At 55.3% G+C, this 23,854-nt stretch overlaps 1 protein-coding gene across 4 annotated transcripts in view; it reads left to right on the top strand.

Annotated features, from left to right (window-relative positions):
• Positions 1-1,271: 1,271 nt before the first annotated feature.
• Positions 1,272-23,854, top strand: part of DAG1 (dystroglycan 1) — a 31,519-nt gene continuing 8,936 nt past the window's right edge. The window contains exons 1-2 of one of the 4 annotated variants that reach the window (XM_035338147.1): positions 1,272-1,292; positions 20,007-20,414. In XM_035338147.1, coding sequence (XP_035194038.1) covers positions 20,133-20,414 — 282 coding nt within the window. In that variant the 5' untranslated portion in view covers positions 1,272-1,292; positions 20,007-20,132. Of the gene's footprint in view, positions 1,293-5,203; positions 5,687-9,424; positions 9,465-14,152; positions 14,252-20,006; positions 20,415-23,854 lie in introns of those variants that run through there. The other 3 variants (XM_035338144.1, XM_035338146.1, XM_035338145.1) reach the window with 3 other exon arrangements.

Consider the following 23,854-nt stretch of genomic DNA (forward strand, 5'->3'; position numbering starts at 1 on the left):
GGTACCCTGCAGGGAGCGTGTGCGGGCAGGCAGGACGGGAGGGCTGCTGAGCGCCAGGTACATCATCACCGCTTGCTGCTCTCCTTGGTCTCTGAGATGTTTTCGACCATGAATTATGAAGGTCTGTATAAAGCCAGAGGAGGAGGAACCAGGCAAGTTAAAACCTGGGAAAAGTGCACTTTTTTTCCTCGATTATTTGCTAAGGTGCTTCACAGCTGGGGAGAGGCTGTGGCTGTGCCGTCCCTTGAAGTCGCTGGCTGCACACCGTGCGCTCTCTGCAAGATTTGCCTTAATCGAGCAGGTGAGATGTTGTAGCTATCCTTGCTGGATGCTGGATTTGAATGTGACGTGGCCATGTTGAAGAGTGTAAACTGACGTGTTGAGCTTTTCATATGACCAGCTATACTGAATGTTTATTTAGCTAGCTAATCGGTTTTTCTTGTCCCTGTCACTTAAAATGAGCACGGCTGTGCTGAGAAATCTTTGGAGATGCCGCCACGTCTCACCCAGAGCCCTGAATTGCTGCTTAATTTATGTTGCCGCCGCGTGAGCCCACGTTTCGGGAGCGGAGTTGGGAATTTTGTGGTGCTGGGAGCTGGGTGCACGGGCAGCAGCTCACCCTGCTGCGGTGCTCAGAGCCACCCCCCGGGGGCTTTCCCACAGGGGACGTGTCCAGCACCCTGTCCTGGGTCCTCCTGCGGTCCTTTACCTGACCTGGGGCTGAAAAGCTCGTGGGTCTGGCTGTTCCCTCATTGGGAAAAGGAGGTGACAGCCAAAGCCAGCTTCACAGTGACTTCCCCGCGGCGTGGCCCTGGGTCACTCCTGTCCCAAGGGCTGGGCGGTGCGGGTGCCAAATGGTGCATTTAGACCCTGGGGAAAAAAAAAAAAAAGTGAATTTAGCAGAAGTTGGTAGGAAACAATGCTGCTTTGGGAGAGCCAGAGCTGCCGTGGGCCCTTTTGGAGTACAGTTTGTTGCGCTCGCGCTGCCTTCCAGAGCCCGTCACGACTGCAGCACAGCTCAGTGCTAGATTTGGTAGCTAATGCTCTTTGGAGTAAGTGTCATTTAAAAAGTATTCAGCTAAGAAAGAGCACAAGATGTAATTCCAATGAGGTTTTTTTTAGAAGGATGGGAGCTTCTATTAAAGGGAATCGGCGCCGTGTGGCCTCCAGCCCTGTGCGCAAGAGGAGCTTCGCAGGTGCCGTCCGCTCGCCACCCTTCTGAACTCCTGCAAAAATGGCACAAAGCTCAAACTGAAACATTCCCTCCGCATCCGCTGACATTTACAGTTAAGGTATTTTTCTGGTTAACCTGTGAAGCTTTTGCATGCAAGGCAGAGGTCCTGGGAAGGGATGAGAAACGAGCTATTTTTACTCTATCACAAACAGGGCTCGGCGTGTTTATTTTAGCCTCTGGAGCCACTCAGGCCAGCGCGTTGGTTTTTTATAGTGTTCTACTGTTACTCGCCGATCAGAAAACAAACTTAAACTCTGAAAATCCCAGGAAAACAGGGTGACCTGGTGCTCTCGGCCCCCGAGGCTGACAGGGAGGATTTAGGTTGGTCCCACTCTTGGTCCCGGTCCCTGCTCCCTGGCGTTGGTGAGGGCAGTCCCTGCGATTGCAGGCGTGCCTCACGTGCTGCTCTTCAAGCTTTAAGCTCCTGAGCCTGTCTCAGTGCTGGAAGCTATTAAAAGCACAGTGTGCTCACGTCGTGGTGGCACGTACAGCTGGCAGTTGTGGTGGTCCCTTCGCCGTGTCGGGGTGCTCGTCTGTCCCGGCCTGCCATCCCACGGCACGCCGCCCTGACACGCTCCCGCAGGGAGCAACCTTTCCACTGCCCTGACCTTTCCTTGCTCCCCCCGTGCTCCCAAATAACAGCACCTCACCGCTGCTTGCTCTTTGTTTTCGGCTCTGCTGCCTCCACGCCCAAAGCTGGCGTTGCTGTGCCCCTGGGGCAGTCCCGTTGCGGTGCCACGTTGCGGCTCCGGTCGCTCCCTACAGGTGCCCTTGCTGGTCCCCTGCCCTGGCCGCGGGGTGCCCTGCACCGAAGACAACTCACCCACGTTGGCTTTGCCTCCTTGTGCTTGCGGTGCTGCCGAAACAAGCTGATGTGCCTCGGTCTCTCAGCCTGGTGAAGATGACAGTTGGTGGGGTGTATTTAATGTATTTGACTGTGGGCATGCCCTCTGCATTCCCGCAGCAGGCTCCTGGAGGTGAATTCAGTACACTGGGGTGTTTTCTTCCCTTTCAGGAGCAAGCAGGGGAGAGCAGGAGTTCTGGTGAGGGCTGCTCTTTCAGCTTGGTTCATTGCAGTTCAGTTGGCTTGAACGTGGCTTTCAAAAGCAGGTAAAGGACTGGGCTCGGGGTGTCTGGTCTGACCTCCGAAGAAAACACATGCTTGGCCAGAGACGTGTGTGCTGCGTGTGTTTTGGATTAAGCAGGCCTGGACTTATTTGCAAATGTTAATATTTGTGTGCTGTAAAGCATCTGTGGGCATCCACACCCTGAAGGTTAAGCTGTGTTTTGTTGGTGTCCTGAAGGGGATGAGAGCTCCCAGGGCAGAGCCTTCTGAGCTGCTCCCCAGTGCTCAGAGCACCCTGGGTTCTCCCGTGGGGCAGGGGGCTTGGGGTCCACATGGACGCGGTGCAGCAGGCGTGCGGCTCCGCGCCTGCCTTTACGCAAGCCCTTGGCAGTGGTTTGCTGGAGGGGCAGGGAAGCACATTTCCCCTCCCAGCTCCCTGTCTGCAGGCGGGGCACCCGGGTCAGGCTGCGGGGCGATGCATTTTTGCAGCTGTACATAGCTCCTCCATGTCTTTGGAGGAGAAGAGACGTCAGAGGAGGTTTGTCGTGCCTGCGGTGCGGTACTTGTGCTGCTGGTTGTGTGTTCTCCGGCTTCATCAACAGGAGGAATACCTAGTTCTGGAGAGGGTTTCTCTGCGTGCAGTTACTGGGGTATTTGCTTGTGCTTATCAGCCCGTAAAAAAGGACAAAGACTAGAGCTGAAAATAAAACCATGTTGTTGCTTTGTGAACGAGGTTGTGTTAATCCACAGAACTCAGGCTTGATGTATCAGTGGAGTCCTAACATTACAGCGCATAATAAATGTTTTTAGACAAGCACCTGGGGAAAAAAAAGAGGTGAGCCTATGTTATAACCTAGGTAACACAGCACAGCTTTAAAAATCAGGAGCAGATTTGGCAGGGGCAGTCCACAGGTCTAAAACGTGAAGCATTGCATTGCAGTTGCCTAATATAATAAGTTTTGAAACAAAGTGACTTAAAATACTTATTTATAGAAAATATACTCAGGGACTGGAATGCAACTGTAGTAATGCTTAAAATATCCCTGGAAGAGTTGTGCTGCTGGACAGGGTGAATTTCCCAAACTCTATTTTTGACTTCCAAAATTTTCCGTAGGTTTTTCAGAAAGCTTTTCCCCTGCGGCATTTCCCAGGTTTGCTGCACTGACCTCAGCCCGCTTTCCCCATACTCCTTCCTCCCAAACTGGGAACCCGTCAAGTGCATTTTTATCAACAGGAAGAGGAAGCCCGAAAGGCTGGGGGAAAGTTCCCGTAACCACCTTACCGCCTGCAGCTTCCAGACCTGGAAGGAGCTGAAATCGGTGTGTTTGTTACTCCCGCAGAATAAAGCAGCCTCGCAAAGACTTGGGTGAGTAGAGCTGGGGATGACTTTCTGGGCCCATCGTGTATTTCACTTTCTGGGACAAAGGCCACGACAAAGGCTACTTAGACATCTGGATTGCATGGGTACTTTAGGGGAAAAACAAATGATTAGTTTGCTGTGAATAGAGAATGACTTTGACTGCTTTCTACTGCGCTGGCTGGATCCGTGTTCTGGTGCTTTGGAAGGAAAACGGCGCCTTCAGAGGCTGCTTTCTGCATCCCGGGGCTGTGAGGCTGAGCAGCCCTTTCCTGACCTTCTGGTGCACTGAGAAAACAAGCTCATTTTATGGACAGTTAATTTACAGAAAGTTCCTGTTTAAATTTCCTCCAAGAGCCATAAACCTGGAGGATAGCTGCCCCCGTTAGGCAGCTCGTCGTATGCTGACCTGGCTCGGCTTCCACCCCTCCGCGGAGGCTGGCTTTGGCTCTTCTGTGGGAGCAAACCTGGCAATGTGGGGAACCGTGGCCAGAGAGCGCCTGGCGAGAGGGGGCTCTGGCTGGGGGCCGTCTGTCTGAGCCTGGGACACCTCAGAGCTCGTGTCGCGTTCCCTCTGGTGTCTGAAGGCCCCACCACAGAAACAAGGCAGTGCCGGGCTGGTACGCCCTCAGCAGGGGCACGTGCTGCAGTCATGATCCTAACAGCTAATTCTGATCAAGTTTGATGGGGAGGTCAGATTTCGGACACCTTGGAGAGCTCTGAGATGCTCAGTTGGTTTGCTGTGCCGTTTGGAGCTGCTTTTCCTCCCCCAGGAACAAGCAGGCTCCCGTTCCCCTCAGTGTCACGGCTTGGCAGCCGAGGTACCCTCAGCCACCGGGCCGTGGTGAAGCGGAGGTGAAGGGAAGGAGAAGCTTCCAGCCTGCGTCCGCGGCTGGAAACCAGAACTGGACTCCTGCCCCTTCCATCCCCGGGATGCCTGTGAGGTGATTTCTTGGCCTGGCGGCGGCCCCGCAGCTGCCCCCACCGGCCGGCTGTCCCTGCCCATCAGTGCTCTGCCTCGGGCCGCGCCGCGAAGCCTTCGCCCTTTCCAGCTTGGCACGGTCTCACGCTCAGCACCGCTTTGTGCCGGGCTGTGCTTGGCCAGGATGGAAAATGACTTTGGGGTGAGTGGCTGGAGGGGGGAGAGACTTCCCTGCCCCCCCCCCGCTTCGTCTGGTGGCACTTGGTGGCAGCAGGAGTGACCTGAGGGGAGCGCCCGGCTCCCTGCCTGCACCGCCAGCTGGCCGCAGGGACCCGCGGGGGCTCCCTGAGCCAGCCCCTTCAGCAGGTTTTCCCATCTGATACAAGAAAAACCCTTTGGCACGCTCAGGGCCTGCAATCTCTTGATTTTGTTGAAGCCGGGGCCTGTTTCTCTTCCTTTAAATCTCCTCTGCAGCAGTTGATAAGCAGCAGGTCCCTCCTCGGAGAGAAAATGCTGCAGAAAGAAATGCCAGGAATGCGAACAGCAGGTGGGGACTGGCAGATGCACTTATCAATCACAACGGACTGACAGAGCGGCGCATTCCTCTGAGGAGCTACTGTTTGCCTCCAGCTGGGGCCACACCAACCCCTCCAGCCTTTGCTGGGGGCAGCTGTGGGGTTTTTGCTGGGGCACGGTGTGCTCTGGGCTGCCCCAGCCCAGCAGGACTCTCCCTGCTGGGGCTGGGACCCTCGGGACCACGCGGCGAGGTGGCAGCAGCACTCCTCCTAGATAACGTGCCGCGTCCTGGGGACGGGCCGTGTGGGATCGTGCTGCCACGTCACCGAAGTCGAAGGCTGGCTCGAGGAGTTAATTGAATTTGCTGCACTGTTGCTCTTCGAAACGCGGCTTCATCCCTCTGAGGAGCCTGGAGTTGTTTCTGTGGACAGAAAAAATAAAAATAAAAAACCAACTATTTTGAGGCGGTGATGCTTCCAGGGAGTTACCTGTGTTGGCAAGTGAGAAGATCGCTGCAGCTCCAGGCTGCGAGACTGCACTGGTAGAGAGGGCAGCACCTCCCGGGGTGCTCCGAAGGGATTCGGGCACGGCGTGAGTACTTTCTGAACTTGTTTCCCTGCAGTTGCTGCTCCTGCTTTCTGAGCACCCTGCACTTGATATGGAGATGTCTTTCAGCAGCGGGGCAGCCTGATTTACATGAAATAACAGCCTGAATGGTGAAAAGCCTTTATCTGTTGATCTCTAAGCTGCTTTGCCCTGCGTGCTGGCAGCGTGTGTTACAAGCAGAACAAACCTGCTGTCACAAATGACATTACAGATGCTTTTCCCATCCTCTAAGCTTTCATTCTGGCTGACGTGCTTGTGTCAGAATGCGTGTTATCTGAGCGCTTCGGATCCCCTCCGCTTCTGTGCCTTGATTCTTGGAAAACCCAGAATAAGCCACGGACTGGGAGGCGATGTGATTAGACCTCTCCTTATGTGACTCCCTGTGCGTTTTGCTAGGCTACTTCAGCCTGCCTGGATAATGCTGTTGCGTCCATCTCCAGTCTCAGTGAATTGGTATTCTTGAAAGCTGATGGTTCTGTGGGATTCTTAGGAATGCTGCCGATTTAGATCGCTGATATGTTTGAAAAATGAAGGCATGTCTGCCCTGAGTTGCCTTATCAGTTCTTCTTCAGATTGTTTCTTGTTTTCGTGAAAGAGCAGTTGTAAGAAAGACATAGCTTTCCCACAAAAAAGCAGGGAGAATAAGGGGGCGGTCAGTACTGTGGCACGGCATAAAGACCTTGGAAACGTAACTTTTTAAGAGCAAAATGTCACTTTCAAACTCTTTTCAGATAGCAGCACCTTGCCTAGGCAGGGTTTGTATTTGGGAGTTCCTACCCCAGTTTTAAAAGCAGTTCAGGTCCTGGAGCAAAGGCAGCAATTTGAGCAGTGCTGCCGTTTGCACCGCTGCCTCGGTGGGACTGCTGGGCAGGCTCACAGCTGGATGCGGTCAGGCGGTGAGAAAGGGTCCCCGGGAGCTGCTTCCAGGAGGGACTGCCAGGGGAAGGCTTCGGGAAGGGGCACGGCGCGGAGGCAATGACTGGGGAGTATGCACCCAGGCTGCTCCAAAGTCCCTCTGCAACTGGGAATCTGCTGTGACTTGGGCTGAGCTCCTTATCTCAGGAATTCCCCAAATTATTTTTGTTTGATCTGGAATCGATTTACAATTCTGGGTGTTGCTGCAAAGCCTCTGGGATATGCTTTTGCAGGGGGCAGCTTGCTTTAGCAGCTGCAGTAGCTTTTGCTCAACAGGAAAGCAGCAAGTGGTGCTGGTCAAACCACCTGCTGCAGAGGTTGCCTGGCGCTTGAGTTGCATTTAACTCTTGAACTTAATTGCTAGCACTGGAATTTCCCATGCTGTGTGTCTGCCCCAGGCTTGTTTTCAGGTTTTCAGTGCCAACAGCTCAGCCATTTCCAGGAATTAAAGGGAGAAGTGCCTTAAGTCGTGAGTGTTTGAGAAAACAAGGCAACCTTAACGGCTGGCATTGGGCGTGCTTGTGCCCCCAGCTCTGCAGTGGGGCTGTCCTTCTGTTGCAAGGGATGAGGCCATCCCAGCAAAAACCGCCCCTGTCTTATCAAGATGCAGGCATCTGAATGCCTCCCAGGGCTCTTTGGACTTTAAGATACCTGGAGACCAGGAGCAGGGTCCTGTCTCCTGCTGCGTCGGCTTGCTTATGGTGAGGAACTTCTGCCTCCAACAGAGAGAGGAGAGAAAGCTGGAAACGGCAGAGCACTGCGGTGCTTGCTGTGACCAGCCCCAAGGCAGCCTTCACTCAGGTATTCTGGTTCCTAATTCATTATTTGCAGCCTTGATGTGTTAAGGACTGTTTGCGTTACCTGCAGCATCACCGTACATCGCTGCAAGGGTTGGAGAGAGGGTGGTTTTAGGCTCAGCATGGAGCAGTGAGCAAACTTGTTGGTTGCCGTGAGGTTTTGGGGCGGTGAGGGGCAGTCTGTCTTCCGCTGCTGCCCCGCTGCGGGAGGCTCTGCTGCTATCTGTCACAAACCTTTTCCTCTTGTGTGTGTGTGCAGGGCGCTTCGGTTCAGTAATGTGGTTTTGTTTGCTCTGCGCTTTGCTGCAACAGGGTGCTGGAGGCCTTTGGAGGACAAGTGAGCTTGGGTTATACACGGGAAGTCCCCAAACTGCATCTTAGTCTCTGTAGCACGCTTCCCTCTACAGCTGCTTCCCAACTCCTGCAGCATTTTCCTGCTCTGTTGCGTGCCTCTATTTGAAAAGCACCAGGTGGGTGAGCAGGGGTCTGGCAGAAAGGGGCTGCAGAGCTGGGAGAACGTGCTTCAGGGAGGCTGGGGAATGAGCTGCCGTGTTGGAAACCATCGCCTGCCTTACCCAAAACCCTCACGCTGTCGGTCAGGGCGTCCTGCCCAGGCTGGTGGCGGCTGCGGTGCAGGCAGAGCACGGTGGTGCCCTGCCCTGGTCGGGGTAGGAGTTTGTGGGGACCACAGCTGGTAAGCTGGGTCATTTTCTCTGCTTTTAAAATGTGAACTAAGCTGCTAAAAACACATTTTTCTGTATTAAACCCAGAAAAGGCTCAAGTATCAGTCCTGATTTCCTCCTTGGAGGTGGGCTTTTGGGAAGCTGGAGGCTCGTCCTGGCTGCCCTGTAAACGATTTCTTATGTTTGGTTATTTCGCTGAGTCTGCTCCTTCCAGGTGAAGAAATAGAAGTTGTGGCCAGGCTTTGCAACCAGTCACGCTGAATGACTGGGAGGTCAGAACTGGATCGCTCTGCATCGTCCACGTGGCACGGCGTGGTCCTGCAGGACTGGCCAGATCTCCTGGGACCTTACAGGTCTTCCCTGAACCCTCAGTCTTTTTGTGACTGCAAGCCAAGGAAATGCTATATAACCACTGAAGTGAGATAACATAAGCAAAGAGAAGCTTTGGTGCAGGTAATTGAGTACCTAATTGCTGTGTTTGCCACCTGGGGATTGGAATTGCTCTCTGCTCTGGAAGCTGAATGGGCCATACTGTGATAAGCAGTTTAATTGTTTCCCCACATCTGCTGCAGCATTATAAAATGAAGGCAAGCTGCACGCACCTTCAGAGCTTAACAGCCTCTCGGCAACTCCAAGGCTGCATTTTTTTCCTGTGGTGCTTGAGCATCTCTCTTCATACCGCCCTTATGTTCTCTGAACTGTTTGTTTACCTGTGCCGTGTGATAGCAATGAGCCATCGAGTTTTTCTAGAAAGTTTTTCAGCTTTACGCAGTTGTAAGCCACGGGAACGGGGATGTGTGAGCAGTGGGGAGGAGGGTCCACGGTGTGCAGTGCGCTGGGGACGGGATGTCCTCCTAAGCGAACTACTGGGATTTGGGCATCACTTTCGTAATGAAGATCAGGTGAGCGCTGGGCAGAGTTAAACCCAGATGGACTCGGGGATGACGACGACGTGTGTGCATTCAGAAGGAAAGGCACAGGGAGGTTAGGGAGAAATGCGTTTGCTGTTAGGAGCTCTCGGGGGCACTGTGGGGTCCCTCAGCCTGGGGAAGGGCGCTGCTCAGAGGGTTGGAAGCAGGGCGCAGAGGCACTGCCTTTGCAAAGGGTTGAGAGTCTCAGTATGCCTGACGTGGCTGAGGAACGCGGGCGTGGAGGGCAGAGGGGTTTTGGGGTATCTAAAGCTCGTATGGTGAGCCAGAAAAGACAGTGCTTGGCTTGCAGAGGCATGAGCTGGAAAAAAACCATAGGTGAGTGCAGGTTTAATTCTCCTCGTTTCCTCAGAATGGCATCCAGCTCTGTTTTCCCAGGGCAAACATTGGTGCTTTAATGACTTTGCCCCCATTCCTGGGATTCCTGCAGCCTGAGCAGGTGAGTTACCCTGCGGTTCACTTCGATGCTTTACGCTGGGAAAGAAGGCAGGACACGATCTGTCCGGTTGTCTCATCCCATTTTTTTTCTCTCCACATCTTAAATCCATGTTTTAATCTGCTCGAGTCAGGACGAGGACACAGCTGTTGCCCTCTCTGTTGCCCTCCTCCCATCCTCGTGCCGACCTGAGCCCGTGCCGGGGTGCCCTGCAGGCAGCAGGCACGTCACACGGGGAGCTGCCATCCTTGGGGGTCCAGGCAAAAGCTGCAGCTGCAACCCAAGACAAATGCAATCTGAAGTACGGTGTTGTGTGTTTCCTCTCAAAAACATGCAAGTCTCGTTTCCCACCCGTACCAGGTAGATCTGGGCTGCAGGGAGAAATGACCGGATTTTCTGCACAGGCAAAACCTGGCAGCCAGGGGCAGAGCGAGCGAGTTAGCTGGTGCGGATCTCCTACTCCGTGAGGACTCTGGCTCCTTCGGGGAGAAAAAACATTCGCTTTCCTTTTCTTGTTCTTGCTGCTGCTGCCTCTGCCTCCCCTTTTTCCTGCAAGCGCTCTGCCTTCACCTTGGGTCCCTGGTTTAAGCAGCTTGTCTGGTGGCTGAGCACGTCGGCACGCTCCTGTTCTGTCAGGTATCCCTCGGGCTCACCGCCAGCAGGAGAACTCGGGGCTCTCCAGAACAGCACGTTAAGCGTGTGCGTGCTGCCAAATGAAAGCTTGGACTTGATTTAAGCTGAAATTTGTCAGAAATGGGTTTAAAACCAGGCCTTCCTCTGGCAAGCAGGTTTTTTCAGCCCTTTGGCCTTTCTGTCCCGTGAGGTCTGGGCGCTGGCGGCAGCAGGATGTGTGGATGGGGCGGGTTGTTTAAAAAGGCACCTAAATCCCAGTAATACTTCTTACAGAGGGGTTGGGTGAACGGCCTGGCCTTGAAATAATTTAACTTGGCTCTTGACTTCCCAATACCAGAGCAGGGTGTGGAGGGCAGCCGGAGCCCTCCCTGCTGGCGGGCCTCCCCCAGTCCTGGGCAGCTGCAGCCGTGGAAGCCACGGCGAAACCAGCCGAGGGGAATTTCTTAATTGTGTAGTGCAGGTAAACAAATCAGAAAATAGAGCTGAAAGTGGAATTAGTGCTGCATGAACGTGATGCAGACTTAGTGGCTCCTTTTCTTTAAGGTGCTAATCTGCTTTTTTTCATTTAAATCACTCTTCTTGCACCGGAGCAGCTGAGAAACAACCTGCTAGGCTGGGTCCTGCCTCCGTGAGCCTGTGCCGTCGCCGGTCTGCAGCTTTCGGACCTGCTGGCACGGCCGGGAGGCTTCTGTGAAGAGCAGGGAGTTCTGCCTTCGCCCTCTGCTCTCTAGGAAGGGGAGAAGGTACCTGTATAAAACGTGCACCTGCACGAAGAGATTCTGTTGGATGTCTTTTGGCAACACGTGAATTTCCGCGGGTGCAGGGATGCGCGCTGCCCCGCTGGAAGCCGCAGACCTTCAGGGAGTTAATTCCTCCCTCGGCAGCTGTCTCTGCCTCCGTGGCCTGGGAGCAGCGCTGCTTCGTTTTGCAGCTTTTCCATTTTATGCTTGATGGTTAACTTGGCTCGTACCGCGTTCTGCTGGGAAGTGTTTAGAACAGTTTTCGTGAGAAACATCGAAAGTTGCGAGTCCGTGGCTGATGCCCTGGCTGCTCTGCTTAAATCACTCCGTGGTAAAGATATTTAAATGAAGAGCTGTGGCAGCCTTACGAGCCGAGTAATAAATCGGGGCCGAGCAACTCCATGAAGTTACATCTTAATGCCTTGGCCTGAGGTTGTAGGGTGGGGTGCTGAAACTGATGGAACAGCGCGATGTTTCTAAACAGAACGTGCTAGCCCTTAGTTACGCCGCCACAGAGGATAGGAATGGTGCTGCAGATGTAACTGAAGTGCTGAAAACTGTCTTTTTGCTGGCGTGGCTTGCTGTGCTCCGTGTGTCCCCATAGTATCGGCTGTTCCTGCTTTACGTCCCTCCGGTAGCAGCAGCAGGTTTTGTGCCCGGCCGTCAGGCTCCTGGCCTGGAGGGGGCTTGAGCCTCGCCTTCCAGCCCTCGCCTGGTGCTGTGAGCTCAGCCTATGGGAGATGACATAGCTTAATAAACACCGCCAAGGACCCTCTTGAAATATTTCATTATCTGAGGAATTCTGTGGAATACCCAGAAGTTGATGATAAACCCTTGGAATGCGGCCGCCTGTCCGTGAGGCCGTTCAGCAAAGCCACGTTTTGATGAATATGGAACCTCAGCGAGGTTTTCTCTTCTCAGGCGGGGTTTTGGTGCCTGCACACCGGGGGGCTTTGTTCCTCGTGCCAGAATACGCAGGCGTGCTCCTTCACCCGTGCAAACTGCCTGCTCCCAGGTGCTCCCATGTGCTTCGGTGCCTGCTGCGATACCATTGGCAAAGCTAATGCTTGCCTGGCAGCTGCTGTGCTGACGTGTCCTGGGGCAGCCTGACTGCACTTCTTGGTGCACGGGGCTGTTCTGGTGATCTACAATAACAGTAATAATTAAAACCCGCTCTGCTGTGTCACTGCATGGCCAAAATGTGCGCGAGGGGTCTCGGCAGCCAGCCTGCTGCAAGGCCCCAGGCCCGGCTCAGGGGTGCCACCGGGGCTGAAGCCTCGGGGGGGTTTCCTGTTACGTGAGGTATGGTTCGGTTTCCCAAGGAAGATTTTGCAGGACTGCTCTGCCAATCTCCCTCACCCCACTAACGGCTTCTGCTCGCTGATCTGACAGAAGGGGCTTTGTACTTTTTTTGGATAAAAGAGCACAGGTGGCCAGGCTGAGGGCGAGAGGCCTTGGCCAGAAGGATGCGCCTAGGCTGACCTCTCGCTCCTCTCCGTGTCTCTCCCCGCGTGTAACGTGCTCAGAGGGCCGAGCCAGGAGAAGCTGCAGTGAGATTTCTTGCCTCGCTGGACAAGAGTTTATCCCTCGGGGTCTTTCTCTTTTCCACGTAGATTCCTTATTACTTAGTAAGAGAAAATGTCCAGTGGAAGCTTCATCTCTGATCAGGATTCATCGCTTCTCTTCCGTGTTGATTCTCTGAAGCCTCATAAGGGGGGTTGCTCAGCCTTTAATTCAATTAAGAATTCAGGCAAGAGACGCAAATCTTTTTAGCCTCATTTGTTTTGGCGCTCATAACTCCATCTGAAGGGAACGTCTCCTGCGAAGCGCAGCAGAGCAGCTTAGGAAGGAAGGATTTTTCTGGGTTTCAGCTGAAATTTTCAGGTGCTGTTGGGGTCTCATAAAGGATTTTGTCCCTTTTGGAGCATGGGGCGGAAGGAAAGATGGTGCATTGGTGTCAGCTGACTTCACAAAGAGCACCCTAGATAAAAATCTGTGCCCCCCCCAGAGCTGGTAACCTCTGTTAAAGGTCGTTAGCTGGTGTGAATTAGATCCAAAACAACTGGTGGATGGTGAAGGACGCTGAGAGACAGGACACACGGTGGTGGCTGTCACACCAGCTGCTCTCGTGCGTTTCCTTTGGCGTTAGCTGGGAAAAAATCTGCCCGGTGAGAAATGCACTCCTAATCCAATGCCTTGAAGTCCTTGCTTTTAGGAAGCATCCTTCTGCTGTGTGCTTTCTGTCTGGCTTCAGGCATCTCAAGTGTGCTTCCCGCCTGGAGCTTCCAGAGCATCCTCCAAACGCTTCCTCAGACAGCCCTTTCAATCAGTTCTGTTTGCCAGAAACGGTTTGTGCCTTTCACGGGTGGGGACGGCTGGGGGACGGTCTTGGGAAGGAAAAGGCAGTCCGGGCTCGTTTTATTACACTTGAGGACTTGTGTTTTGGTTACAAGACCCAGATCAGTTTTAAAACAAAAGAAAAATCAGCTTTCACATGTAAACTAGTTGGAGGCCCGTATAAGCCAGTCCTAGAGAGCCCCGGATCACATTTAGTGAAAATCTGTGGCATGGTCCAACCCCACCTCCTCCCAGCAATCGGCGCCCCTCGAATCCCGGTGCGGTGCCACAGGGACTGGGCTGCTGCCCTGAGCGGTGGCTCTGGCACCAGCCAGCCAAAAATCGCTCTGGTTTCTCAGAGCACTGCTTTGATCTCGTCTCCTCCGGCTGCTTCTCCAGCCCGGGTCCTGCCTCGCGCCCCTGCAGGACGGTTTCTGCTGAAATGCCCCCCGCGTAGCGCCGCTGTCTTGTTTCAGTTACCTTGCTGGTTTGCCTGAAGTTATGGAGCTTTCCTTACGAAAGAGAAATCTGGGGTGAAAATACTGACTTTACCTTGCGGTCTTGAGTTCTTCCTTTTTTTTTTTTTTTTTTGCCAGATCTTGGAAGCTGATAAAGCATCCATATGCATGGACGTACACATGCCTGTCGTGCTTGCCTTCAGAATATGCATTTTTCTAGCTTTTGTACATACAGAGCTCTTAACCCCAAACTTTTTAACTTTTGTGGTTTAGCTTCCTGTGGATTTCGGCACTGGCTTTCACTTACATTCCCTTAAACATACAACACTGGGGTTGTGATACTCCCTAGCTCTATTTCCAGGCCAAATCAGGAGGTACTTGTACGCTTTTGAGGGGCTGGCTGCGCAGTGGAAACTCGAGTAAAGTCAGAGACGGGTTAAACTGAATGCCCTTAAGAACAACGGCCCTTTGCCCTGCCCTGGTGCAGCTGTATATTTAGCCTATGTGCCCTTTCCAATTACAGCAGGAGAAGATACCCAGAGAGGAATGCAAGTCGTCCTCGCCCCGAGTGCTGTCCTGGCATCTGTCACGAAGTGCTTCTTGAGCCAGAAGCGGTGTCTTGGTAACTCTTCCCTCCATAAAGCTGTCCCCTCCCTCCCTTTTTCCTAACCCGCGTGGAATTTAACATTCATCACGGTCACAGCTTCCCAGGCTGCTGGCGAGGGAACAGTGCACACTGTCAAGCCTGGTTCAGGTCTGGCCCCTTGCTCCAAGCCCCTTTGCGCCCTGCTTTGCTCTCCCCTGGTTCCCTCCCGGGTGATGCAGATGGTTTTTTGTGCGGGATCCATGCTGTACCCCTGGTGATCCCCGGCGTCCTTTTCTGAGGCCGGGAGCGGTGCTTAACGTGGAGGCAGCGCAGTGGAGCTGTCCACAGGTGGTGTTGGGAGTTCCCTCCTACTTGTTGCTGGATGTTTTTATCCCAATGTGTCTGTGCGCTGCCAGCAGCCAGGAAAGTGGCACTTCTGAGTGCAGCGCTCCTAATTACAGGGAAAAAATGATCTCTGAGGCCTCCGAAATAGTTGGGCAGATAATATCTGAGCTTCCTTTTAACTGAACGCACTTGAAGATACCATCTGAGTTGTCTGTCTGGGAATAGAGAAGTGGGAGGAAGGCATTGACTGGGGCTGCTCAAGCTCCCAGCAGAGTAAGAAGTCTGAAATCTGCCGCTGCTGGTCACTGGTGCAGGTCCGGTGCGGCGGCGGGCGGTGCGGGCGCTCCCTGGCTGCGAGGCACTGCTCACACACACGACAAGCAGCACGCGGGGGCTTTCAGGGGCCCCGCGAGCAGGGTTTAAAGGCTGGGAGGTGTCCCCGGGATCTTCCGGCAAAGTCGGGTCCGTGTGCGTGGCTCCTTCCCGGTGGCGCAGGGCTCTGCTTGGCAAACAGAAGATGGTGATGGGTAGCAGGAAATCTTCCTCTTAGCTGCGGGAAAGTTAAACGTCTCGGCGCTTACTCTAGCCGAATAAAAACTGCTTTGAGGTGTCCGTTGCTGTGACTGCTTGCCCTGCGGGCTTTTGGAAGCTGTTGGTGGCACGTGTGACTCGAGGCAGCGAGCTAGCGACGGTTTGCCAGCAGTTCCCATCGGCGGGGGGGTGTTGCTCGCCTCCCTGCCCGGGACGCAGTCAGCACTGCTGGCTCTTGTTGGTTGTTGCTTTGGTTTTCCCCAGCTCAGTGTCAGGGTTCCCTGTTGCTGACAACAGCCGTGACGGGGAAGAGCACAGCCTGCTACTTCGGTTCTGTTCTGCTTCGGTCACAGGCGTGAGGACAGCTGTTAGTGCAGCACTGAGCCCAAAACGTGCGAGCCAGCTTATCTTTTGGGGAGGCGTCTGCTGGCGGTGTACAGCCGTCCTCCTGCAGGGGTCTGGCCAGCCCTGCCTGGCAGGGACGTTGTGGCTTCGTGGGGAGCCGAGGGCGATGTCCCGTCCCCTGCTTCGCCTGCTGCCTTGCCCCAGCTGTTCGCCGCTCCTCCTGTGTGTGACAAATGTCTCCGAGCAGCTGCCTTCCTGCGTGTCCCTTCCCGTAACTCAGCCTGGGCGCAGCGGAGGCTGAAGCTAGCAAGAGCCTGGGTCACGTTCTGCGAACGTCAGCATAAACGTGGCCACGAGCCGCTCTGTCCTGCGGTGCTGCCTCCGTGGCACTCCCTCCCCAAACCCCTCCTCGCCTCGGCCAGCAGCAGCCCCCGGCACCTCTTGTGCACGCACAGCCCCGTGCCATCTCGTGGCTCTGGCCGGTGGCTCCAGGTTTCATCATCCTCCTGCTCGCTGCCTCGACACGCAGCCCCGCGGCCGCCGATGGGGCTTGCCCGGAGATCCTCCTGTGGAAACATGCCCGAGAGATCTGTGCAAAGACAAGAGCTCGGGCTTGGGAGGGTGCACCGGGCTCCGTCGGGTCTGAGTTTGCTCCCTTAGAGAGGGGCCGCTCGTTGGGTGCTGCCCTTACTGGGGATGCTGTTAAATAAGCAGCTCAGGTAGGTGGGATTCCTCCTCGCTCTCCTAAATACCTTCTGATCTGGAGCAGAGCACGGCAGGGCAGCTACCCGGGCTTTCTGTGCGCTGGGCTCAGCGGCGCTGAGATGCTGGCAGTGATTGATTACCACAGCCCGCCGGTGCCATTGTGTGCTTGGGCACTCGGATTAGACGCCGCCGCACTGAGCCTTGCTTGCACTGGCTCTTGCTGGAGCAGGGGTGTAACTGGCCACAAAGAAGAGTGAGCGCCGGGACAGCTGCGCTCCTGCCAGGACTCTGACCCCGGCTCCACAGCAGGCAGAAGGCGAGGTCTCCGAGAAGGTGTGTGTGTGTGTGGCTGGCGGTGGCTGCCCTGCCCTGGGCTCGCTCCTCCTTTCGGCCCGACCTCCTGTCTGCTCTGTGCTGCGTTCCTGGGTAATGGAGCAGCGCGTGTCCTCAGCGCGGCGGTGGGCCTCGGAGGTGCCTGCAGAAGGAGCAAGCTCCAGCGTTGTCTTGACAAGTCAGCATCATATCAGGCGTGCTATCGTATCAACAGCACTGAGCAGGCCCGGCTCTGCGTCTGGGACGGGGATTTGGCACTGGGGATCAGGCATCAACGCTGGCACGTGCGCCAGGCGCTGAGGCAGATGTTGATGCTGACTTTGATGTTTAATCCAACGTTTTGGAGGTTCAAAGTCGAGACCAAAAGAGCTCTCACAGGAGCAGGAGGATAAAGAGAAACTCGGTTCTTTCAGAAGATCAGACAGAACAAAACATCCTGAAATTCAGGACTAACCTGAACCTTGGTGCTTGTTCTGTGAAACTGGGCAGCACGAGTCCTGCTGGAAGAAGGAGCACTCGGCCGCGTGGAGAAGCTGGGGTGGGCTAACCTTCCCCTGTCACCTGGCAGTGAGCCCCACAGCCTGATGCTTTCCAGAGATCAGCAGCAGACCACTGCGGAGCGCTATCTGTATGTGATTTTTGGCCCTTGAGCTTGTGTGAAACAGTAACCTCTGCTGAGCGCTGGCATTTCTGATCTGCCGGAGCTCCGGCTCTATCCAATCTTTGTGGAAGGTGATCCCGAGAGGTGACTTTTTCCACCTATGACGGAGATGATGTCTCAAACAAGTGAGTCTGCGTTTTGCCCAGGGTGGTTCCATGTGGAATGCTTTGGGCTCTTGAACCTCCCGGAGGTGCCGCGCAGGTCCCCACCAGTGCCTGTCCTGGTCTCACGTAGCGTTTGCTCCGTGTTCTGCACTTGCATCTGGACTCAGGGTGCTCGCGGCTGCCGGCCTTGTAGAGCAGAATGCCAGCTTTTGGACACCTGCCTTGCGTCACAGGAGTCATCCCGTCCTGAAGCAGCGGTCCCCGTGGACCTCAGCCTTGTCCTGGGTGCCTTGTCCCGGCTCTCTGCGTCTGGCCTGCGCTGCCTCTCAGCCACAGCCCGTACAGTGAGCCTGGCACCGCTGCTGCTGCTGTCGGTGGCGGGGTGAGGTGGAGCTGTGACGGTGAGAGACTCTTCTGGTGGTGTAATTTCATCTTGGTTCTCCTGGATTTTCTTTCAAGAGTGGCTACTGAATTCCTCCTGTAGCTCCTTTGTGCTTTGCTTCTGCCTCCCGAGGCTGTTCTTCTGTAGGTTCCCCAAAATGAAATTCAGTCTGTGGGACCTGCACGTGTCAGACTAGATCTTCATGGCCAGCGCCTGAATCGCTTGGCTGAGGGGCGCGGATCAGCCAGGCAGTGCTCGTTGCCTGCTCCAATAATTCCTTCCGCAGTGGGCGATGACTTCATTTTCCTCTCCTGCTTGCCACAGATATCAGGAGCCGGCTCCTTTCTGCCCACATACTCCATCCAGCAAAAGCGCCCTGGGGCAGATCACGTCACTTGGCTGAACAACACAGAGCTGCGCCGTGCTCGTGCGCGGTTCCGCCGTCGCCGCCGTGAGCCAGGGGCTGGCACTGCCGTGGGGACGTGGTGCTGAACCTCTCCAGGTGCCTCTGCAGCCCCGGGTGGCTGCACGCCGGGTGTCTGGCTGTCTCTGCTGGCACGCGGCGTTTCTCCTCTGCTCAGGAGCGGAGGCTTCGCGTGGCCGTGAGAGGCAGGGACGTTTCCGTGCTGATAGCATCTCAGCTCTGCGGCAGCCACGTTCTTCAGCCACCGCTGCCGCCTTCCTCCCCTGGCCGTGAGCCTTCAGTCCTGCCCGTACTTGCTGTACAGGCTGCTTTTAGTCCCTCACGAGCAGGATTTCCCAACGAGCAGGCTTCGGGAGAGGTGTAGCCCGCGGACAAGGTGCCACTGTTGCGGTGCCCATAGCCCAGGCTGTGGGGAAGCAGAAGGCAGGTCCTCTTTGTGCTCTTTCTGGGGTATTGTGCAGGAGGAGAGCCCTCCGGCTTCCCACAGTGACGGTCAGTAGCCTCACCAGGACCTCCTGCGGAGTCCTGCTCTGCCTCTGCAGCTCATTCAGAACGGGAATTGGCCTGGGCGGCGTGGTGCGTGGCGTGGGGGGTCTGCCAAGGGACGGGCTGTGCCTCTCACCGTCTCTCGCAGGGGTTTTGGGGTGGGCACCCAAGTCCCAGCTCACCTGGTGTGCCTGGGGAGGTGGCCCTGGGCGTGCAGCGTGCCGGGCTGTGGTGACGGGCTTCTCGAGCGCCTTTAGGTTTGGGTATGGAGGAGACTTAATCCTGACAGGCAAACGGCTTCAGGGGTGAGGAGCTCTAAGGCAGCCTCGGAGCCTGAGGACTTGGTGATGTCCAGAATAGCACAAGCTCTGCCTCACCCTCAGAGCCCCGGAGAGGGTCTGCGGTGCGTTTCAGCTTTGTTCCTTAGCCGGTTGGCTCCAGACCCTGCCCAATGAGAGCTTTACCCACTAGGGCAGTTCGCAACCCTGTTCACACGCCCTTGCAGGAGGTAAACTCAGAAACACGAGCACTGGGATACGTGCGGGGGCACCCAACAGCCAGCACCTGACGTGCAGCCGCCAGGCTGAGCCGTTTGGCCTCGGTAGGCAGCAGCACCCGCAGGCAGCCCTGGGAGCCGCTGGCGCTGGTCGCGTGCCCACGGCCGCGGAGGGTAACGGCGTGTGCCGGGCCTGGGGCAGCCTGACGGGCACCCTGCAGCGCCGCCGGAACCGGCTGAAAGAACCGGGAGCTGTGCTCAGCGGGCTGGGAGCCGCGGGGATCTGCTGCTTGGGGGGGACCGGGTTAGCTCGAGGAGGACAGAGCTGCTTCTGTTAGCCCAGAGAGAAAGGGCTGGGTAAAGACGTGTGAGTGCCTGGCCCCAGGAAGCCCCTTGTGCTCTCTGGTGCTTAGCATGCACGGCTGCCTTGGGTCTGATTTTGGGCTGTGTGTGGCTGGCCCCAAAGACGAAGCCTGAACACACGGGCTAATACCAAAGTGTGGACCTGAGAGCAGGCCTGGCTGGAAAACCAAGGGCATGGCTCAGAGGAGCAGGAGCATCTGTCCTGCATTGAGGATCAAAGTTTTCCAGGGGGCTTCACGCTGCCTAATGAGCATGTAAATCCTCCGATGCCCCAGCCTGACTGCAGCTCCCTGGGCAAGGCCACCTCCTTCCCCGTGTCTGCCCAGTGCCTTGTGGCGATCTCAGGGTGCCGCGGCTCCAGGAGCAGCACGGCTGCGTGTATGGAAGAGCAGAAGGACCTTATTTCTCCAGAGACGCTGTGTATCCGAAAAAGAGCTGAGAAGCTCTTGCTGTCTTTACTGGTAGCATCAGCTCTTGCAATTAAATGCAAAAGCTGAAACGAAGGGGGTGGTGAGGCAGGAAGTCCGCTGTCCATCGCGAGGAGGTCTGCATGTATTAGCTGGCTGGCTTGGATATCCTAATTAACGTGCTGATTTGGTTTCCTTTCTTTAATCAGGTTCCCAGGATCCCTAGGATGAGGCTGCTGTGAAGGAGGGGCAGATCCGCTGCCTGCGCTGCCGTGCCTGCAGATCCCCGCGGCCCCCTTTCTGGCTGAGCGCCGTCCCCAGAGCCGCTGGGCAGAATGACTGTCAGATGTGTGCTGCAGCCCCCTGTCCTGGGGAGGACGTTGCTCCCCGTTCTGCTGCTGGCGGCCTCGGCTCACTGCCACTGGCCCAGCGAGCCGGCAGAAGTGGTGCGGGACTGGGAAAACCAGCTGGAGGCCTCCATGCACTCGGTGCTCTCGGACCTCCGAGAGACTGTGCCGGCCGTGGTGGGCATACCGGACAGCTCCGCCGTGGTGGGCCGCTTCTTCAGAGTCTCCATCCCCACAGATTTAATTGCTTCCAATGGAGAGGTAGTCCAGGTGAGAAATGGCGTTCCCCAAGGCTCGTTTTCAGTTCTGTTCTTGCAGGAGTCCTGCTAGTCACCGCACGGGCAGGGGGTCACACGCACTGCTGTGAAGCAGCCCTGAGGTTCTGTAGGACTGTGGAAGGATTTATTTATTTTTTTAAATCATTTTTCTTACCTCACTGTAAAGTTTCTTTCCTCTACAGTAAGGCAGAGAGGAGACGCCTCTCCTCGGGGACAGCTGATCAGGTTTGTTGGCTGTGGTTAAATGGTGAAACCCTCGGCCCTTGGGATGATGGGCACGCTCCCGAGAAGACGTTGCCTCGGGATCAGGGCAGCCACGAATTCCCTGGGACTGCCCTGACGCTCGGGGAGCTTGCTTTGCTATGGTAACAAAATATTGGTAGACAAATAGACCTGGTTCTGCGAGCAGGGCTCTGGACTGTGTTCGCCACAGTCTCTCCTGACCTTGTCCCTAAGCCCTCCTGAGAAAGACGAGAACCTTTCTTTTTATCTGACTTGCCCTCAAGGTTCTGGCACCGCAGGCACCCCAAAACTGAGCTTTGGAAGCAGTCCTGAGGGCAAGGAGGTGTCAGAATAGCCCGGAGGAAGACAGACACGCTGCCAAGCACTCGTTTATTAATCTTTAGTCCTTTTCTGGAAGGGTGCTGAGAAGTTGTCGTCTCAGCCTCTGCCTGCTTGGGTGGAGAGTTCAGAAGACTCTGTTTTGAAAAGAAAACTGAAAATCACCCTCCAGTCTTAGACATATTTCTTTCAGAGAGCAGACTCGAAAAATATTTTTAAAAATCCATTTTGGGGAAATGCTATAAAAAGCCAACCTTCTGGTGCGTCTCAGCAGATCAGAGGGAGATGGAGAGAGCGAGTCAGGAGGCAGTCTGACATCCTGGCTTCTCCTTGAAGGCAGGTTTGTTTTAGCTCTGCGTGCTGTCGCGCAGTCATCTCCATCCGGATCTGTGATCTCTCCGGCGACGGCGCCAGGACCGCGATGTGCCGGGGGTAGGCAGAAAATCAGCAGAAAGCGTCCAAAGGGACGTCAGGTCCCGGGGAAGGGGGGGGTGGCGGGGGAGCCCTGGCAGTAGAGGAGATGGAGGTGGGACAGGCTGGTCGCAAAGCACAGACCGGGACGTTTCATTGAGGAGTGCATGGCCACTTTTGGAGTGTGGGATGCCTTCTGGTGGCACGGTGAGTGCCAGGCAGCTGCTCCAAGGTGAATCTTTAGGAGCAAGAGAGGTGCTCGGGGCTGCTGTGCCCTTGGGCCCTACACCCGCTGCCTGGCTCCATGCGTGATGGGTGCCGCCGCCAGGACCCCGGGGGCTTTATCCTTAGCTGTGAATCCCCCCGTACTTCTGAGGGAGCTGTCAAGGTAACGTGTTCCAGAAACATGAACTTGGGTGTTTTGTATCCGTGGCTTGTTTCGGTGTTGCCTAACGGCTACTTTGTCAGCAAGAAGTCATTTCTAGTGCTTGCTTACCACCACAGCTTCCTCTGCCTCCTGTTCCTGGCGCAGCAGCTGTCTTTGATAGTTCCAGCAGCTGCAGGAAAACTCGGTGATACATTACTTCAGCCCCACAGCTTCAAACAATGCTTCCGCCGCTGCAGCGTCCAGGCGTGTTTGCTAACAGCAGCAGGTGCCCGAGGAGCAGCACAGGGGCCGTGGAGGAGCAGTTGCCGGCTGGGTGCAGTTCAGCAAGGGCTGGGAGCGATTTCCACGCTTGTACGTGGGCTTGCCTGAATGCACGTCGCATCTGTTTGCCTTGAAATTGATTTTAAAAGTGAGGCAGGCTCTAGGGCAGCGGTACTGGCCTCGTTTAGCTGGTGCATCTGGAAGGTCTCTCCCTCGCAGCAAAAGCTGCGTCGGCTGCCAAGCATAGCCGACCTTTCCCTTGGGGATTTGACTCCTGGCTAGGGAGAGCTGCGTAGGCAATTCTGGAGCGCTGGGGTGCCTTTTTTGTTTTACCATCAAGCTTCAGGGCAAGCTGCTCTGCTCTTTTTCTCAGGCTGCCTTGTGTTTTTCAGCCAGAGCAGTAAAAACATAACGCATCTGGATCTAAGGGAGGTGCGATTGCCAATACTCGGTCCCCTTACGTTTCTAAGAAATTGTGTATCTCATTTAAAAAGAAAAAAGCTGGCAGTCGGTGTCCCCAAACTTCCAGGAGCTCCCCATCTGGAGCCCAAAGAAGGTGTGACTGCTTCGCTTCTAGGTCATGCCCACTGATTATCGTACCGTGGCGGGGAGTGCCTCGAAGCTGCTTCTCAGATCCTCTCCCCGCTCGTTAGCAGATTCCAGCCGACCCGAAGACAAAATAGTTTTCTCTGCAAACTTGCTTGTGGGATGGAAACAATGCCAGGCATTCGCGGCGCTGCGGAGGAGTGCCTCGCAGGCGCGCTCCTGCACAGATGTGTGGGCTCCGTGCCGTCAGGTACGTGCTGCTGGGAGCAGCTGCGAGTGCTTCCCTGCCACCCCCAGCCAGCCTAAGGACGGGCGAGGTTTTATGGCCAGGCACAAAAGCAAGCTTACTCCCGTGCGCTCAGCAGCTAGGCCAAATGCAAAGGTGGATGCGCAGGGAAGCTGGGAGGGAAAAAAAAAAAAAAAAAGCCCCAAGCTGCTAACTATTTTGTGAGTTAATTAACGTCAGAGCCTCTGCTCTGCGCGGCTTTGTGGTGCTGGAACTCGTGGCTGGAGATGCTGGAGATGAGAAACCACCAGTGCCTTCGTGTGAGAGGTGCTGCCGACCGCCTCGCGCCTCCGAGCGGTGCCTGCAGCCCCGTGGGTCTTCCAGCTCCTAATTTCGGCGGGGCCCTGCAGCGAGGCTGCTGCCCGGCGTCGGGAGCTGTCCTGGATCCGCACGTCCCGTCCCCACCGAAGGCTTTGCAGGCCCTGACCTGCTGCGTCCCCGCAGCTGTCGGGCAGGGCAGGCGTGCTCAGCTGTGTCCCGTCGTTGCAGAGTTCAGCGCACCCGGGCCTAAACCCAGCTGGATTTCCTGTTCCTGTTGCTCCCATTGGAAGGCTGTTCCAGAATTTGGTTGTTCTGATTAAAAATGCAGCTTCTGAGCCTAAATTTAGAGATGGCTGGAAATATTTAGACGAGCTGCCCTTTAGCTGAAAGCTCTCTCCACCTTCATAATATTTACTTCCCTTATGTATTTATAAGTGACAGGCATATTCCCGTCTTGATTTTATTAGCTTAAACAAGCCAATCTCTTTAGTCTTTCCCCATAAAATAAGCTATTTTTTTCCCCCTCCTCATCTTTGCAGCTGTCTAGCTGTCTTCTGCACCTCTTCCAGCTTGAGTTTATTTTTCTTGTGGTTGGGTGACCAGCGCTATCCAAGATCCTCCAGGTGAAATTCTACCAGAGCCTTGTGTAAAGGCATCAGCACTTCCTTTTTGCTGTAAATAACCTGTCCTATAGCTGTGTGCTTTTCCACATCTGCCT

Source organism: Oxyura jamaicensis, chromosome 12 (genome assembly GCF_011077185.1).
Source record: "Oxyura jamaicensis isolate SHBP4307 breed ruddy duck chromosome 12, BPBGC_Ojam_1.0, whole genome shotgun sequence".
Taxonomy (NCBI): Eukaryota; Metazoa; Chordata; class Aves; order Anseriformes; family Anatidae; genus Oxyura; species Oxyura jamaicensis.